The sequence below is a fragment of the Acomys russatus genome, chromosome 15 (genome assembly GCF_903995435.1).
Source record: "Acomys russatus chromosome 15, mAcoRus1.1, whole genome shotgun sequence".
Classification (NCBI taxonomy): Eukaryota; Metazoa; Chordata; class Mammalia; order Rodentia; family Muridae; genus Acomys; species Acomys russatus.
In genome coordinates, this window is record NC_067151.1 from 7,716,913 (window position 1) to 7,732,932 (window position 16,020).

The following is a 16,020-nucleotide window of genomic DNA, read 5'->3' on the forward strand; positions in this document are numbered from 1 at the left end:
CCTATCTTCAACCACAAACTCTGTCTTTTCTGTTTCCCTTTCTGAGGGAGGTTTAAGAATCCTCCCTTGGCTCCTCCTTGCTGCTTATCTTCTTTGGGTCTGTGCATTGTAGTATTTTTATCCTGTATTAATTGGCTAAAATCCACTTATAAGTGAGTATATAACACGTGTGTCTTTCTGGGTCTGGGTTACCTGACTCAGGGTAATCTTCTCTAATTCCATCCATATGCCTGAAACTTTCATGATTTTTTTGTTTTCAGTGGCTGAGTAGTACTCCATTGTGTAGATGTACCACAGTTTCTTTATCCATTCTTTGGCTGAGGGACATCTAAGTTGTTTCCAGATTCGGGCTATTACAAATATAGCTGCTATGAACATAGCTGAACAAATGTCCTTGTTGTATGGTGGAACATCTTTCAGGTATATATCCAGGAGTGGTTGGCCTGGGTCTTGAGGTAGATCTATTCCCATTTTTTTTTTTGAGGAAGCACCAGAAGGAATTCCAAAGTGGTTGTACAAGTTTGCACTCCCACCAGCAATGAAGGGGTGCTCCTCTTGCTCCACATCCTCGCCAGCATGTACTGTCGTTTGAGTTTTTGGTCTTAGCTATTCTGATAGGTGTAAAATGGAATCTCAGAGTTGTTTTGATTTGCATTTTCCTGATGACTAAGGATGTTGAACATTTCTTTAAGTGTTTCTCGGCCATTCGAGATTCCTCTGTTGAGACTTCTGTTTAGATCTGTACTTCATTTTCAATTGGGTTATTTGTGCTGTTCATGTCTGTTTCTTGAGTTCTTTATGTATTTTGGATATCAGCCCTTTGGACATCAGATATAGACTCAGTGAAGATCTTTTCCCATTCTGCAGGCTACCGTTTTGTCCTTTTGGTGGTGTCCTTCACCTTGTAGCAGCTTTCAGTTTTATGAGATTCCATTTATTAATGATTGATCTTAGACCCTGGGCTGTTGGTGTTCTGCTCAGGAAGTTGTCTCCTGTGCCAGTGAGTTCCAAGTTATTCCCCACTTTCTGTTATATCAGATTTAGTGTATCCAGTTTTAGGTTGCGGTCTTTGATCTACTTGGACTTGAGTTCTGTGCAAGGTGATAAATATGGATTGATTTGTGTTCTTCTATATGTAGACAGTGAAGTTAGACCATCATCATTTGTTGAAGATGCTTTCTTTTTTCCTATTATATGGGTTTGGCTTTTTTGTCAAAAATCAAGTGTCCATAGGTGTGTGGGTTTTCCTTCTGGGTCTTCAACTTAATTCCACTGATTAACCTGTCTGTTTTTATGCTAGTGCCATGAGGTGTTGTTTGTTTGTTTTTGATTTTTACTATTGCTCTGTAGTACAGCTTGAAATTAGGGGTGATGATACGCCAGAAGTTCTTTTTTTGTACAAGATTATTTTAGCTCTCCTAGGTGCTTTGTTTTTCCATATAAAATCAAGTATTAGTCTTTCAAGGCCTATAAAGAATCGTGTAGGAATTTTGATAGGAATTGCATTGAATCTGTACGTTGGTTTTGGTAAAATGACCATTTTTACTCTACTCCTGTGGATCCATGAGCATGGGAGATCTTTTCATCTTCTGATATCTTCTTCAGTGTCTTTATCCAAAGACTTAAAGTTCTTGCCATACAGGTCTCTTGCTTGCTTGATTAGAGTTACACCAGGATATTTTACATTACTTGTGGCTATTGTGAAAGGTGTTGTTTTCATATTTTTTTTCCTCAGGCTGTTTATCATTTATATACAGAAGAACTGCTGATTTTGTTGAGTTAATCTTGTATCCAGCCACTTTGTTGAAGGTGTTTATCAGCTGTAGGATTTCCCTAGTAGAATTTTTGGGGTCACTTATATATATTTTCATATCATCTACTAATAGCAATACTTTGGCTTCTTCCTTTCCACTCTGTATATCCTTGGTCTCCTTCAGTTGTCTTATTGCTCTGGCTAGAACTTAAAGTACTTTACTATATAGCATAGACATAAAGAGAGTGGGCAGCCTTATCTTGTTCCTGATTTTAGTGGAATTTCTTTAACCATTTAACTTGATGTTGGCTTGCAGTATATAGCCTTTATTGTTTTAGGTTTGTGTCTTGTATCCCTGTTCTCTTCAAGACTTTTATCATAAAGGGGCGTTGGATTTTGTCTAAGGCTTTTTCAGCATCCAATGAGATGGTAATGTGGAGTTTTTTTCTTTTGCTTTCAATTCATTTATATGGTGGATTACATAGATGGGTTTTTTTTCTTTCTATTGTTTGTTTGTTTTCTTTTTTATTAATTTATTCAGATTACAACTCAATTGTTATCCCATCACTTGTATCCTCCTGTTCCTCCCTCCCACTTTCACCCTATTCCCCTCCCCTAGGTCTATGACTGAGGGCTTCCTCCTCCCCCACTATTTGGTCATAGACTATCAAGTCTCATCTTGATAGCCTGCTTATTCTTTCTTTGAGTGATGATGAATTTTCATATGTTGAACCATCCCTGCATCTCTGGAATGAAGCCTACTTGATCATGGTGGATGATGTATTTGATGTATTCTTGAATTCGGTTTGTGACTATTTCATTAAGTATTTTGCATCAATTTTCATAAAAGAAATTGGTCTCACATTCTCTTCCTTTGTTGAGTCTTTGTGTGTTTTAGGTATCAAGGTGACTGGCCTTATAAAATGAATTTGGCGGTTTTCTTTCTGTTTCTATTTTGTGGAATAACTTGAGGAACATTGATATTAGCTCTTCTTTGAAACTCTGGTAGAATTCTGCTCTAAAGCCATCTGGCCCTGGGCTTTTTTTGGTTTGGATACTTTCAATGTCTTCTTCTATTTCCTTAGGGGTTATAGGACTATAAATTGTCTGATCTTGATTTAACTTTGGTAAATGGTATCAATCAAGAAAACTATCCATTTCATTTGAATTTTTCAATTTTGTGGAGTACAGGTTCTTGCAGAAAGACTTAATGATTCTTTGGATTTCTTTGGTGTCTGTTGTTATGTCCCCTTTTCATTTCTGATTTTGTTTACTTGAATAGGGTCTCTCTGCCTTTTGGCTTAGGGTTTCTTTATCTTGTTTCATTTTCTCAAAGAACCAACTTTTGTTTTGTTGATTCTTTGTATTGTTCTTTTTGTTTCTAATTTTTTGATTTCACCCCTGCGTTTGATGATGTCCTGTCATCTACTCCTCTTAGGTGTGTTTCTTTTTGTTCTAGAGCTTTCAGATGTACTAGTGTGGGATCTCTCCAATTTCTTTATGAAGGCACGTAGTGGTATGATGTTTCCTCTTAGCACTGCTTTTATTGTGTTCCATAAATTTGGTATGTTGTGGCCTCATTTTCATTGAATTCTAGGAGTCTTTAATTGATTTCTTTCTTGACCAGTGGCCATTGAGTAGGGAGTTGTTGAATTTCCATGAGTTTGTAGGCTTCCTGTTGTTTTTACTGTTGTTGAGTTCCAGCTTTAATCCATGGTGGTCTGATAAGAGACAGGCAATTATTTCACTTTTCTTGCATTTGTTTGTACTTACTTTGTGTTCAAGTATATGATCAATTTTGGAGAAGGTTCTGTGAGGTGCTGAAGAGAAGGTATATTATTTTGTGTTTGGGTAAATGTTCTGTAGATATTTGTTAAGTCCATTTGATTAATGACATCTGTTAGCTTCATTCTTTTTCTATTTAGTTTCTGTCTGGATGAAGTGCTATGCTGTTATCTCGTTCATATAGTGTGCGCCACCTGGTGGTCTATTTGTGGCATGGTCTTTCTGGGGGCATGGCTGCAATCTATTAGTTCAGTGCCTCACAGTGGCTCACACCCTCACAGGGACAGCTTGTGAATGAGCCAGGACTGCTCTCCTGAGATGCCGGCTCTCCATGCACATCCAACTGTCTTCTAATTTCTCACAGCTTCCCTTTCTACTACACTAGCTGGAAACACGGGAGTCTTGATTCTCCCTACCCTGACATGTGGTTCTGAAGCAGTGCCTGTGGGAACTTAGGTTGCCGTCTTGGGATCAGTTCTACTCCATTTCAATCTTCTGTGGGCTCTCTGCAGCTGCCCTGGGCTCTGCAGGGAATCCTGTTCTGTCTTGCCAAGCTGGAACTAGAGTTCTCTGGCTCTCTCGGTGCTGATTCCATTTCCAGGTTTTCTGTGCAGACCAAATAACCAATAAACTTAGCACTGATTAAGTGCTGCCTCCAACTCCTTTTCCTCCCTTCACCAAGCTTTTCAGTTAATGAGTATTGCCTAATTGTCCATTTCTTGGAATTCATTTAAAGTTTCTTAGTAGTGTTTTGTACTGATCTACAAAGAGCTCTTTATAAAGTTACATTTTATGCATGTTTGTATGCACGGGCAAGCATGTGCCGTGACACCCATGTGGAGGACAGAGGACAACGTGCAGGAAGGAGTCTGTTCTCTTCTGCCATACAGGTTTTTGGGATGGAGCGCAGGCAGCCAGGGTTAGCAGCAAGCTCTTTTACCCACCGAGCCATCTCACCAACCTCTGTAGGGGTCTTATATGTACGATTTGATAATGTATTAGTAATCACTTTAATTTTTTAAAAGATGTATTTCTTTATTATACAGTATTCTGCCTCCAGCAGGCAGAAGAGGGCACCAGATTTCATTATAGATGGTTATGAGCCACCATGTGGTTGCTGGGAATTGAACTCAGGACCTTTGGAAGAACAGCCAGTGCTCTTAACCTTCTAAGCCATCTCTCCAGCCCAGCCATTGTTACAGCCCTAATTTTTAATGTTAATATAAAAGGCAGATTTTTATACATTGAGTTTATACCCTGTGATAGGGCTAAATTCACTTATTCGTGCTGGTGCCTTTTTGTACATTCTTCAGGATTTTTCTCCTTCCATGACATACATGACTTAAGGATGAGGGTGGTTTGACCTCTGGCTTTCAAATTGGTTTGCTTTATATTTTATTCTCATGCTTGTTACATTGGCTAGACTTGCTATAAGATGAGTAATTACGGTAGTATCACTTTCCATGTCTTTCCCCCAAGAGTAAGAGATGACATTGGGGTACATTTTGAATCTGTGCTCTTTATTGAGCAAGCTCATTTCTTTTTTACATTAAAAGTGATTTATGTGTATATGTGTGTGCACACATGTGCCATGAGGAAGGTGTTCCCAGAGACCAGACCAAGGCATCACGCGGCCTGGAGATGGAGTAGCAGGCACTCGTGAGCCCTCCAACATGGATGCTGGGGTCTGAGCTCAGGTCCTCTGCAAGAACAGGAAGTACTCTTGACCTCCGAGCCATCCCTTTAGCCCTGAGAAAGCTCATTTCTATTTGTACTTTGTTAAGAGTTTTAATTGTGGGGACTGGGGAGATGGCTCAGCAGTTTAGACCACTGGCTCTTCTTCCAAAGGACCAATTCCCAGCATCCACTTCGCAGCTCACAATCATATATAACTCCAGTTCCAGAGGATCTGACACCCTTACACAGACATAGATGCAGGCCAAACACCAAAACACATGAAATTATACATACATAACTACATACATACATACATACATATATACATTAAGTATAAAAAGGGAATTTTGATTGTGACTGGATATTGAATTTTGTTAATTTTCCCTGCATGTTTTGTTCTGGTTTTAATTTTTCTTCTCTCTCTTTTTCAACTAATATGAATTACATTGGTTTTCAAATTTTAAAATGAATTTTCTTTTAATTTTTAGGCAGAAAGCTGTTTTATTCTTCTAGTGAACATGAAATTTTTTTTATTTTCTAATATACATTTTCTCCTGAGACTTATATGCATGTACACAATGTATTTTTTTATATTCCCTTCTCTAATTCATCTCAACCCCCGCCCCTCCCTCTCCTAACTTCATGTCCTCTGCTTTCATTGCACCACGTCTACTTAGTGTCATCTGGGTGCATGTGTGCGTGTGCATGTGTATGCATGTAGCGTGTGTCCTAAAGTGGGATGTGGGGCTAGCCACAGGAACATGCCGACTTCCCAGGGACCACACCCTTAAAGACAACTGACTGTCCCCAGTAGACACTCAGCTCGGTGTGAGCATTGTGGTCCCCCACCCCTCCTGAAATTTGATTGGCTTGCTCTTAAGCAGGTCTTGAGGAGGCAACCCCATCTCCCGTGAGTCCCTCGGTACGGTGCTCCTGTCCTGCCCAGAAAACAGTGCTTCCCAGCAATCCTTCTGGCTCTTCCTGTCTACGGAAGCTGCTTTTGTTTTTGTTTTAAATAGATAAAACAGAGCATACAAATGATTTCTTCTAGTCTTTGTCTCTTACAAATCCCACTCAAATACAAATCCTCTCAAGTAGAGGACCTCTTGGAGGCTCGCGGTCCAGTACAGAGTTCCATGAGATTAGCCCTTGGCTGTCTTCCTGCCTCACTGGGCCTCCCATTCTTGGACAGAGGGGGGTGTTTTGTTGTTTTTCCTCATTATCAAAAAGTTACATCAGATACAGACTGAACTTGAGTTGCCTTTAGACCCTAGCAAAGCGGTTGGGAGCAGTGCGGCTCTGTTGGTATTCTTAGCTACCTTGTGTGTGTGTGGGGTACTTACTAGGGGAGAAGAGCCCAGGGGATAACTTACGCCGTCGCAGAATATAGTAACATCAGTGCCATTTCTCAGAATTCCCCGGGTTCCCATGGACACTGCCTTTGTAACTGGACGTCAGTGTGCTGTTCAAATGTGCCAGGTAGAATGCATTAGGCTTGTTGTGGCTGAGTGCCTGTGTAAAGAGGGCTTTGTCTCTTTTAATGAAGATACCCAGAGTTGAGCAATCCTGACGCTGGAGAAGTAGCCTAGAGATTTCAGGGTTCTGGTTATCCCCTTAGAATTTCTAAGCTTCCTTCCCTATACAGCATCACCCATCCTACAGCTGCAAACATGGTGCATACGTTCATGTGTGTGCGTGCGTGCGTGCATGTGTGTGTGTGTGTTGTGTGTTGTGTGTGTTTATTTGTATTCTATCAAGGGGGAACTTTCTCACTAACACCATTTACCCTGTCAAATATGTTATTGTCCAGGATCAAGACAGCTGTAGTTGCACAAGCATAAAATGTGTAACTTTACAAGTGGATGGTAGGCTATGGCAACAAAGAAGGAAATGATAGAGAAATTGGGTAAATAATTGCAGCTCTCTATCTCTGTCTCTCTCAGTCTCTCTCAGTCTCTGTCTTTCTTTCTCTGCCGTGTGTGTGTGTGTGTATGTGTGTGTGTGTGTGTGTGTGTGTGTGTGTGTGTCAGTGTGTGTAAGATGTTTTATTTTGGCACCAGATCTCATGTAGCCCGGAGGCCTCAAGCTCTCTATGCAGTCTATGCCTCTACCTCCCAAATGCTGAGGTTGTAGGCGTGGGCCTTGAGTTATTTTGATTGGACAGAGTCTCCTCTATTAAACTGCTCATAGCCTTGCAGCCTAGAGGCCTGCCACAGTGGACTTGCACAGTAGGCACATGGCTAATGCTGCTCCTAGCCTTGCAGCCTAGAGACCTGCCCCAGTGGACTTGCATAGTAGGCACATGGCTAACACTGATCTCTGTGCCACAGAGACCTTTTTCTTTTGTGTCAATCCCTTTCCTTTTGGTTTTTGTGCCTTTAGGTTAAGTCCAGAAATCTTCCTGAAGCGCCCAGTGGTGGAAGGCAACCGCTGGAGGCTGGACTGTATCCTCAAACGGAAAGCAGTAAGTATTTCTAGACTTGCTCATGCAATTGTTTTAAAATTTGCCATATAGGCATGGGGTTTGGGGTTAGCTGGCGGACCACTTGCTTAACCTGCATGAGGCACTAACTTGGTTTCTTTCTTTCTTTCTTTCTTTCTTTCTTTCTTTCTTTCTCTCTTTCTTTCTTCTAAAAAGATGTATTTATTTACTATATATACAGTGCTCTGCTTGCATGTACCCCTGCACACCAGAAGAGGGCACTAGATCTCATTATAGATGGTTGTGAGCTGCCATGTGATTGCTGGGAACTGAACTCAGGACCTCTGGACCTCTGGACCTCTCTCCAGCTTCACTTGCTGGGTTTCATCCCAAGGGCCATATAATACCAACTGTAGTGACACGCACCTCTAATGACAGCACTTAGGAGGCAGAAGAAGAAGAATTAGGACTTCAAGGCCAGCCTAGGAAGTATAACAACATCAAGACCAGCCAGGGCTACTTGAAACTCTGTCTCAGATTTTTTTTCAAGTGTACTTATTATAACTTTTTACTTTAGAGCAGTGGGTGTCAATCTTCCTAATGCTGTGACCCTTTAACAATACAGTTCCTCCCAATGTGATGACCCCCCGAACCATAAAATTACTTTTGTTGCCATTTCATAACTATAATTTTGCTACTGTTACGAATTATAATGTAAATACCCGTGTTTTCCAATGGTCTTATGTGACCCCTATGAAAGGATTGTTCAACCCCTAAAAGGTTTGCAAGCCACAGGTTGAGAACCACTGCTTTAGAGCTCGAAAACCAACACACACACATACACACACACACACACACACACACACACTATACCCCACAGCCCCCCGCCCCCCACATCCACATGCTGTGGCTGGGGTGGGAGGACTTCCTGTTTCCCAGTTTGGGGAGAGAAGAGTGTAAAGTGGAGCAGCTTTTGCTGCTCAGTGTGGACCTGAGTTCAAATCTCCAGTACCCAGACAAAAAGTCAGGTGTGGTCATGCGCACCTATAACCTTAGCGCGGTGTGAGGTTGAGACAGGAGCATTGCTGCTCTTTGTTGGCTGGCAGCTGGCCCTGGATTCAATGAGAGACCCTGCCTCAGAGAAATAAGATGGAGAGTGATAGAAACAGGACACTGATATCTTCCCCCTGACCTTTATACACATGCACATTGGCATTGCACTGAACACACACCCACACTCACACCCACACACATCACACCCTCCCCTACACACACACACACACCACACATCACACCCTCCCCTACACACACACACACACCACACATCACATCCTCCCCTACACACACACACCACACACATCACATCCTCCCCTACACACACACACACCACACACATCACACCCTCCCCTACACACACACACACACCACACACATCACACCCTCCCCTACATACACACCCACACACATCACATCCTCCCCTACACACACACACACACACCACACACATCACATCCTCCCCTACACACACACACACACACACACACACACTCACATCCTCCCCTACACACACACACACACACACACATCACATCCTCCCCTACACCACACACACATCCATCCTCCCCTACACACACACACACACCACACCATCACATCTCCCTACACACACACACACACACATCACATCCTCCCCTACAACACACACACACACACATCACATCTCCCCTACACACACACACACCAGCACACATACACACCCTCCCCTACACACCACACCACACCACACACATCACACCCTCCCCTTCTACACACCCACACACATCACATCCTCCCCTACACACACACACACATCACATCCTCCCCTACACACACACACACACACACATCACATCCTCCCTACACCACACACACACATCACATCCTCCCCTACACACACAACACACACCACACACATCACATCGCCCCTACACACACACACCACACACATCACACATCCTCCCTACACACACACACACACACACATCACATCCTCCCCTACACACACACACACCACACACATCACACCCTCCCCTACACACACACACACCACACACATCACACCCTCCCCTACATACACACCCACACACATCACATCCTCCCCTACACACACACACACACCACACACATCACATCCTCCCCTACACACACACACACACACACACATCACATCCTCCCCTACACACACACACACACACACATCACATCCTCCCCTACACACACACACCACACACATCACACCCTCCCCTACACACACACACCACACACATCACATCCTCCCCTACACACACACACACACCACACACATCACATCCCCCCTACACACACACACACACACACACATCACAGCCTCCCCACACACACACACACACACACACATCACATCCTCCCCTACACACACACACACACACACACACATCACATCCTCCCCTACACACACACACACCACACACACACATCCTCACCCCCCTACACACACACACACCACACACAGCACACCCTCCCCTACACACACACACACACATCACACATCCTCCCGCCTACACACACACACCACACACATCACATCCTCCCCTACACACACCACACACACACACATCACACCCTCCCCTACATACACACCCACACACATCACATCCTCCCCTACACACACACACCACACACATCACATCCTCCCCTACACACACACACACCACACACATCACATCCTCCCCTGCACACACACACACCCACACATCACTCCCCCCTACACACACACACACCACACATCACATCCTCCCCACACACACACACCACCACACACATCCGCCCCCTACACACACACACACACATCACATCCCCCCTACACACACACACACCACACATCACATCCTCCCCTACACACACACACACCACACACATCACATCCTCCCCTACACACACACACACCACACACATCACACCCTCCCCTACACACACACACCACACACATCACATCCTCCCCTACACACACACACACACACACATCACACCCTCCCCTACACACACACACCACACACATCACTCCGCCCCTAACACACACACACCACACACATCACATCCGCCCCTACACACACACACACCACACACATCACATCCCCCCTACACACACACACCACACACATCACATCCTCCCCGACACAAACACACACACACATCACATCCGCCCCTGCACACACACACACACACACACACACATCCTCCCCTACACACAACAACACACACACATCACATCCTCCCCTACACACACACACACACACATCACACCCTCCCCTACACACACACACACACCACACACATCACACCCTCCCCTACATACACACCCACACACATCACATCCTCCCCTACACACACACACACACCACACACATCACATCCTCCCCTACACACACACACCACACACATCACATCCTCCCTACACACACACACACACACCACATCCTCCCCTACACACACACACACCACACACATCACACACCCTCCCCTACACACACACACACCACACACATCACAACCCTCCCCTACATACACACCCACACATCACATCCCCCCACACACACACACACCACACACATCACATCCTCCCCTACACACACACACACACACACACATCACATCCTCCCCTACACACACACACACACACACATCCTCCTCCCCTACACACACACACCACACACATCACACCCTCCCCTCCACACACACACCACACACATCACATCCTCCCCTACACACACACACACACCACACACATCACATCCTCCCCTACACACACACACACCACACACATCACATCCTCCCCTCCACACACACACACACACACACATCACATCCTCCCCTACACACACACACCACCACACACATCACATCCTCCCCTACACACACACACCACACACATCACATCCTCCCCTACACACACACACACACACCACACACATCACATCCTCCCCTACACACACACACACCACACACATCACATCCTCCCCTACACACACACACACACCACACACATCACACCCTCCCCTACACACACACACACACACATCACATCCTCCCCTACACACACACACCACACACATCACATCCTCCCCTACACACACACACCACACACATCACACCCTCCCCTACATACACACCCACACACATCACATCCTCCCCTACACACACACACACACACACATCACATCCTCCCCTACACACACACACACCACACACATCACATCCTCCCCTACACACACACACACCACACACATCACATCCTCCCCTACACACACACACACCACACACATCACATCCTCCCCTACACACACACACACACATCACATCCTCCCCTACACACACACACACACATCACATCCTCCCCTACACACACACACACACCACACATCACATCCTCCCCTACACACACACACACCACACACATCACATCCTCCCCCCCACACACACACACCACACACATCACACCCTCCCTCCCCACACACACACACCACACACATCACATCCTCCCCTACACACCCACACACACACACACATCACATCCTCCCCTACACACACACACACACCACACACATCACATCCTCCCCTACACACACACACCACACACATCACATCCTCCCCTACACACACACACACCACACACATCACATCCTCCCCTACACACACACACACCACACACATCACATCCTCCCCTGCACACACACACACCACACACATCACATCCTCCCCTACACACACACACACACACACATCACATCCTCCCCTACACACACACCACCCACCACACATCACATCCTCCCCTACACACACACACCACACACACACATCACTCCTCCCTACACACACACACACCACACACATCACATCCTCCCCTACACACACACACACAACACACATCACATCCTCCCCTGCACACACACACACCACACACATCACACCCTCCCCTGCACACACACACACACATCGTACACACCTACGCACTATATCATGGAAGATGTTAAGAACTCTGGGGTTTGGTTTCAGTCGGAGGACTGTTTACAGTGAAGCTAGCTATAGAGTCTAGGTGAATACCAAGTATGTTCTTTGTCTTGTAAAAGTCAACAGTTGGAGCAGTGTGGCTACATTTATATTGTATTTATTACATTTATATCTTTCATAATTCCCCCCTAAGATTCTGTGTCAGTGAACATTCCTAGGCTTGGCCAGGGACTGTCACTCACTCTGGGAGAGCGTTTTCCACAGTGTTTGTCTGGGGGTTCACTCTTCTTAGGTTCCAGTCAACAGGAGCTTGTTGAATGCCTCCCCATGTTTAGGGGCATGGCTGATCGTAAGGGAGTGTATGGCGAATGAACGCTGTGCCGCCTAAGCCGCGGAAGCATAGGAATCACACATGCGCAGCTTTCCCATCCTCTAGAGAAGACATAGTCTCTCAGCAGACATCCCGCTCCTCTGCCTGTCAATCTTTCTACCACTTCTTCCATGTTTTTCCATGAGCCGTAGGTGTAGGGGGCTCACTGCAGATGTAGCACCCAGCTCAGTTGTCCTCTGTATTTTATTTAACCGGTCATGGCTTTCTGTAATAACCTCCATCTGCTATCAGTGAGGGATGAGAGCATCGCTTATCTGTGCATAGAAGGCTAACATGTTTCGAATGCAGCTGCACATTACAGTGGGTGAGGAAAATGGTAGTGGAATGCTTTCCTCTAGGTCAGTAACCTCGCCAGGCAAATAATAACTGCTGAGAGAGGGAGAGCCAGGTTTCCCTAGAGAAGAGCTCCTGACTGGTTATCCAGTACCAAACAGTCAACCCTAAACACACATACATACAAGGACTCTAAATGGATTCAACAGCTTGTACGTACATGCATGCGTGTGTATGTGCATGTGTGTACATTTAACAACAACAAAGAAAAAACAACAGAGATCACGCGTGACAATAGAAGAAGGGCTTGGAGGCCCAGGAAGGGGGATAGTGGGAGGGGGAGAAAGATGTGAGAACATGGACTTGAAGATGATCAGAATACATTATTCACTAGTATGAAATGCCATAATGAAACCTATTAGTTTCTTTACTAAATATCAATATAAATGAGTAGAAAAGCCCCAAGCATATTGAAAGAGCAAGGATCTCCATTCGGGGGTTGGAGGGAAAGTATCACAGGCCTTACAGGGAGCTCCTCACAACCTGAGGCCTTTAGGGGCCCTTAGGATGGGCAAATTCCACAGGTGTAGTAAGCATTGAGAAAATAGAGAAGCTCTGTTACAGTAAGGTAGCAGGCTTGCTTGGGCTCCCACTGGGAGATGGCTGCAGCTAGGGTGTGGGTCTCAGAGCCAAGGTGTGGACTTACTGAGGAAAAATTAGGAATTCTATGGGATGTTTAGGGGAGGAGGGAGGGTACAAAAAGTGGGAGTGGAACAGGGTAGTGAGAAAGAGTAGCGGGAACCTTGGATTCAGAAACTTGAAGTCTTTCTTCCTCCCTCCCTCCCTCCCTCCCTCCCTCCCTCTCTCCCTCCCTCCTTCTCTCTTTTCTTCCCTCCTCCAGTACTCCTTCCTCTTTTTCTTTGATTTCCTTCTTTCTTTCCTCTTCCTGTCTCTCCCTCCCTTACACTTCCTTTTCTTTCTGAACTAGGGATGGAGCCCAAGTGAACTCTCTGTTCTTGGCCACATCTAAACCCTAGAGAAGACCCAGAGTGTGAGGCGTCTGTAGGCTATCTAAGCATAGCCAGGCAAGGTAGCCAATGCTGACCAGGGCTCAGAGGGAAGGGCGTGCCAGCCTGGCTCTCCAGCGCGTGGCGTTCCCTGTTGCTTGGCATGCATTTGTCTCTTGCTCTCCAGGTCCTGGTCAGTTGCCTTTTACATCACGGGTGTGGCTTTTCATAGCCTTTGACCCACAAAGCTGCTGAGGTCTCTGGTGGATACCACAGCGAACAAACATTCCAATTCAGATGCTTTCTGTAGCTTGTAATCTTTAAGCAGTAGGAAATGATTTGTTTTAATGTCCTGAGAAACAGTGATGCTTTGAGGAATGAATGGCTCCATGGCACATCTGACGGAGTGCTCTGTGGCTCATCTGATGGAGTGCTTCATGGAACATCTGATGGAGTGCTCCCTGGCACATCTGATGGAGTGCTCCCTGGCACATCTGATGGAGTGCTCTGTGGCACATCTGACGGAGTGCTCCGTGGCACATCTGACGGAGTGCTCCGTGGCACATCTGATGGAGTTCTCTCCCTTGTCTCAGTGCACTGAATTTGTACTTTGCTCATACATTTTTTTTCAACATTTGGATCATTCCAATCTGATATTTCCTACACACATAAACATTGCTTCTCATGAATAATTTAGCTTCTGGAAGCCGCATGCTGGATTTGTAAAGAATGGGCTGTAACATAATATTTATTTTTGCGTTAGTGTGTCCCAGAGGTCCATAGACTTGATTAAAATGAACATATTTTTCTTTTGACTGTGCAGATTATTACTTAATATTTTAAAGAAGAATCTTCAGGTTTGTCTGCTTATGATATCTGTGTTTTTTCTCTGGTAATAACTAGGTTGACGTTCTTATCTTTCCTGGGCCTCCTGATATACGATAAGTACAGGCCAGCTCTGCCAGGCAGGTTGTTTATTGGTTGTTTGGGCAACCTACTCCCTCAGGTTGCCCCTGCCCTAAGAGCTGAGAAGATAAGTTGCCTCAAGCTATAGTAGCCAGAACTCTGCACCACAGTTGGGTAGGTTCCAATTTTAGAAATCTGAGATTGACACCAAAGGAATTTTCCAGAGCAGGGAGCTGGCAACAGTCTGAGAAAGGGTTTTGCTTTTCACACTGTATCTGATGACAAGCTAATTGGGAGGCAGGAGGCCTGAATGTGCATCTGCAGAGGCTCACGGTTCAGGGAGTCTGTTCTCTAGAGCTTTCTGTTTGCTTAAGTTCATCAGGGATAAGACACACGCTATTTCACAAAGGCCTTTCCAGGGAGCCTCTTACTCCCACTATAGATATTGCCCTTCGTCTTCTCTGAGAAAAATCAGTTTCCTAAAGTATGCATATGTGTATGCCCGTGTGTTTTGAGAAAGGGTCTTACTGTGTAGCCCTGGCTGGCCTGGGACTTTCTCTGTAGACCAGGCTGTCCTTGAGTCTCTGGAGATCCTCTTTCATGCACTTCCAGCTACTGGGACCAAAGGCATGCCCCGCCATGCCTGGGCTGCTGCTAATTTTTGTACAGGACAAGAGATCGGAATCTGGTTTCATTTCACTACATGTTGAAACCCAGTTCTCCCAGCACCCTCTGCTGAAGACGATGTCTTTTCTCTAGTATATTGTTTGTTTGTTTGCTT

General features: G+C 45.3%; 1 protein-coding gene across 1 annotated transcript in view; it reads left to right on the top strand.

Annotated features, from left to right (window-relative positions):
* The window catches only part of Pld1 (phospholipase D1), a 198,071-nt gene that overhangs the window by 98,638 nt on the left and 83,413 nt on the right, over nucleotides 1-16,020 (top strand). Inside the window, exon 12 of the mRNA XM_051156998.1 lies at nucleotides 7,598-7,679. Within this exon, the coding sequence (XP_051012955.1) occupies nucleotides 7,598-7,679 (82 nt within the window). The remainder of the gene's footprint in view (nucleotides 1-7,597; nucleotides 7,680-16,020) is intronic.